At 33.7% G+C, this 4,450-nt stretch overlaps 1 protein-coding gene across 4 annotated transcripts in view; it reads right to left on the reverse strand.

Moving 5' to 3' along the window:
• Positions 1 to 1,176: 1,176 nt before the first annotated feature.
• The window catches only part of SKAP2 (src kinase associated phosphoprotein 2), a 170,861-nt gene continuing 167,587 nt past the window's right edge, over positions 1,177 to 4,450 (reverse strand). For 2 of the 4 annotated variants that reach the window (XM_029233505.1, XM_029233506.1), the window contains 2 exons: positions 3,971 to 4,072; positions 3,281 to 3,541 (listed from right to left, as the gene is read on the reverse strand). In XM_029233505.1, the coding sequence (XP_029089338.1) occupies positions 3,980 to 4,072 (93 nt within the window). In that variant the 3' untranslated portion in view covers positions 3,281 to 3,541; positions 3,971 to 3,979. Of the gene's footprint in view, positions 3,604 to 3,970; positions 4,073 to 4,450 lie in introns of all 4 variants that reach the window. The other 2 variants (XM_029233503.1, XM_029233504.1) reach the window with 2 other exon arrangements.

Below are 4,450 nucleotides of genomic sequence, written 5' to 3' on the forward strand. Positions count from 1 at the left end.
ATCCAGAGGATCAATGGTTTAAGTTATGCATTTGCGTGTAGGTTAGGTTTGTAGAAAGATACTTTAATAATATACTACTTATTTGTTTCTCTGAATTTCAGAATACTCAGGATTTTACTAACAAACTAGGCCATTTTAACAAATATTTTTATGTTACATATTAATTATATTCCTTCAAGCTCTGAGTGAATCGGTGTTCTCTATGGTATGATCATGTTTTAATCTCCACCATCTCTTTCTTTACCACATGGACTGCTTTTCAATATACTTGAGTTTATTGGACTCAAAAGAAGTAAAAGTGACCTCTATACAGTTTACAATTCCATTCAACAGTTGAAATATAAACATTGATTTATCTGAAATGAAGAAGTACTTTGCTTGATTTAAAAATTCTCACAATGCTTTACTCAGTCTCACTGATGAAGTTCAAGATTTTCAACTACACGTATGTTAGGGTAAGTTTTCTTATAGTGGCTGAACTACAAATCTGGATCTCTAATATATAGCTCAGCTCTGGGTTCTGTTTTTAATTATGACCCTGGGGGGTACCAGACTCTATGAAGTGAGTAGCAATAGGTTAGACCGGAGAAATTATAGGAAAAGTGGAATCATAAGAACTAAGAGAGAGTCTTGAGTAGGAACATTTTAGAAACAACTGTATGGAATCTCTACTCTTTGTGAAAGGCTATATTCAACAGTAATAGCAAAAAACCTCCACATACAGAGATTGCACCTACAGATGGTTGAACAGTGATTTTCTAGGATCCCATAATACTTTATATAATCATCTGTAATTAAATTAGCACAAGATAAAAATAATCTACTTAAAATAATATAAAGTATTCAAAATAATTGCTAGGCTAAACAACATTCTTTTTCATGAAAGGAACTGTCATAGACAACCAAGTGGCAAAAACAGAATGGAGTGAGCTGTGGTTGAGCGTAAATCCTATAGCAATGAAAGTGATTTGTATTATCCTTACTTCTTTGAATAAATTCAGATGACAGCCCTATTTCATTTCTTCATTCGGTTTGGAGGCCAGATGGCATTAGAATCATTTACTTCACCTTGCTGTGCTTAATTACTACAATAAACACACTATTTTCCAAATTAATCATAACAAAGTAATTTCATTAGTAACACAGCAGGCTGTTGAATTATTAGCATCATAACAGTTTGCAAACAATTAAACTTTATTTGAACCTTAAAAATTTGCAGAGTGGAACATTATTGTAACATCTAATGGCAATAGAGTACAAATTCAGTACAGAGCAAATAATCAAGCAAAACGCTATGTAAAATATGACTTACAATCACCTTTGAAAAAAATTAGCTCTCTGTTCATAGAAAAACAAATAAAAGCTAAGCAAACATAATGAGAACATAGCAATTAGCATATTTTCTAACAAGCCATGTTGTTTAAATTCACATTAATGATTATTATTATGATCTTGAAGAGTGTGTGATATATTGTCAAGGGTGTAAAGAAAACTTTCTGCCTCCTAGTATACAGACGATTTCACCAAATGGATACAAAGTAGTCATGAGTTGAAAGTAATGATTGTTTTTTCCTGTCAGTCCAATTAAAAAAGTTTTGTTTCCCTTTTCATCTCCCACCTATATTCAAGTGAAAAAGAACAAAGGCCAGAGGAGCTCTGGACAAAAGTTAACACTTTTTTTCTGTACTGTCACCATTCCAGAGACTATCTGGCATCAGTTGGCAAAGGACTCCCTCTCCTGGATTAACTGTAAAAACAGGCAATAATCTTCTAAATACTTTACGTTTGGAGTGAGTCTGTGCCTGAGTGGAGGAGGGGTTTCCAAGTGGGTTCCTATGCAATGAAAAGCTGCTGCCATCTACTGGCCCAAGACTAAAATCTTCATTTAGGCCAGAAGCACAATATCTGTGCCCACAAGGAAGTCTACATTTTCAGTGGAACCCACAACCGCTTTCACTTTTCAATCTCTCAGGCTTTGAAAACCAATCCACTAAATTCATCACCAGTTGTCTCACTTCTGCCAAGATGATTTCAATCTATCCCAATGGCTCTATATTAGGAGAAGATTAACAAGTGCATAAATTAATTTCTGAAAGCTTTAACTTGACATGGTCTAATCTATATAAACTAGAATTCACCCACAATCCCCCAAATTAATATATATTTTTTACATGTGAAATCTGATAATCACAGTACAGAGGGGATAATAGTAAAACATAAACTCTGAAATATTGCTTATGGATAGTTTTTATAAATAATGGAGGTTTTTAAACATTATCAGCTCGTTTGCATGGTTAGAATCTTTATCTTTAAAGCAAAGATCTGAAAAGTTCAACAGAAGTAGTACCTTCTAATCAAGGATTCAATATTAGCAGATTATACTTACTTCAAATAATTATCCAATCAGCAGTATATTTTGATATATATACCATAGTGGTACCTTGTAGACATTTAAAATACCTTTGATTTCAAACATACATGAAAAAGTAATAATATAACTCCACAGACCTTGCTCTGGAGTACAACGTACACCTCCAATGTCAGACTAACACTACCCTTCCATTCACCTGTACCTGGGTACATGTTCCCACCAGATTTCTACACCCTCCTCTCTGAGCCTTCCTTCTCTTCTCATTGCTTTCAGAGGTACAGAGCGGGCCCAAATCTGGACTTTCACTGTTTTGTGGTGGGACTTTAATACCACAGTAACAATCACGCAGGGTAAGAGTACTCAGTTATGCCTTCTGACTTTGAGAATACATTGAGATTCTTTATGCCATTACATTAGTGGCAGAATGGGACCTCTCACAAAATTTTTGTTCCATTAAATTTAAAGAAAACTACAGTAGAAAATGTTGGCAAGCCCGTTATATAACCGGGGTATTTATTATTGGTAAAGGGCTTTGCACAAACCATGGTTCTGGTCTTCACGTGTGTTGCAGAGGGTGACAGCATACTCCCCATTTGCAATTCTATCGTTTTTCTTTCTTGTGGCTATATTTAACATAAAGTAAATTCCCCAATCAGTAAAAATTCTTTCATGAAAACATGTTACTATTGTTTGAAAAATAAATACTAAGATAACTCATCTACAAAGTTTCAACAAAGCTACATTCTTTAGATAGCATCTACCAAAAACTTTCATGATACATTCAATTGAAATTTTTATGAAATTATATATTACATTCTAAAAAATAATTGATATCCAGTATTAAGAGAAATTACAACTCTTACTAGAAGTAGCAATGATTATGTGATACATATAAAATAGTGCTGAATTTTTCACACAAATCAAATGAGTAAATAAACCTATGATTATTTCTTTGAAAAACAGCAACAGGTATAACTTTACTGCTTGCATCTAATTTACATTAATATCCTTCATTTAATTTCACATCAGAGGAATATTATAATGAATGCATAAAACAACAAAGACAGACGATGCTCAACAAAACAAAGAAAGGTTATGAGCTGTCACTCATGCTTTCACGATGATTCTCAATCCAAAGCATTTGCACACTAGCAGAGGAATCTTCCTTTTCTGCAGGCAGAAAGGGAAGGTTGCATTTTAATTTTTTTCTTCAGGCAAAATGTTGATTTACCCTGCTTAGAAAAATGTTACATTTTTAGCCAAGGAAAAAAATGAATGTTTACTCAATATTTTGTCAATTCAGCTCCTCAGAAAGGCCATAAAAGTGGTATTTTACTAAAGAGGAGGAGGTTTGGGAAAACAGCTGGTTATTATCAAAGGGATTTTCTCTAAATAATCTATTTATTTCCAAAGTAAATTCTATGAAGTTATTTTTAAAACTAAACTAGATTTTTTTTTTTTAAAGAAGAAGATGATTTGGGAGCATAATCTTTGTGCTATCAGAAAACTACAAAGACTTTTAAAAAGGCAAAGACTCATAACGCAGAGACCAAGAGAACATATGAGCTATTACAGAATATTGGATTAAAATGTACTTACCCAGGACTCTCAAATATCATACATCTCCATTATGTAGGCTTTCGGCACCAAGCCAATGGCTCCCTTCATTTCTCCTACCCACCAGCCATATGTATTGTATTCCTAATTGAAAACAATATGCAGTATTAACCTTCAGACTGGGTGTAAGTACAATGTTGTTTGTACGCAACTTCTTAGAAATGTTATTTCTTTTTATAATGTTATAGGAGCTTGAGCTGCAAATTGAAACATTTTAATCTTTTTTTGTTTCTGAACACTTTAAAAATGCTGTTAGGCAAAGATTTAAATTAATGTATAAGACAAAGCCTGTTTATTTCACAGTGTAGAACACAGAAACAGTCACTTAGGATAGAAACCTAGCAAATGAAACTACATAAGGAAGTCCGCTCTCTGGGCCCCTTTCCCTTCTCTCTCCCCCATCTCTCTCTCTCTTACACACACACACACACACACACACACACACACACACACACACACACA

Source organism: Monodon monoceros, unplaced genomic scaffold (genome assembly GCF_005190385.1).
Source record: "Monodon monoceros isolate NGI ecotype Baffin Bay Population unplaced genomic scaffold, NGI_Narwhal_1 Super_Scaffold_2, whole genome shotgun sequence".
NCBI lineage: Eukaryota > Metazoa > Chordata > Mammalia > Artiodactyla > Monodontidae > Monodon > Monodon monoceros.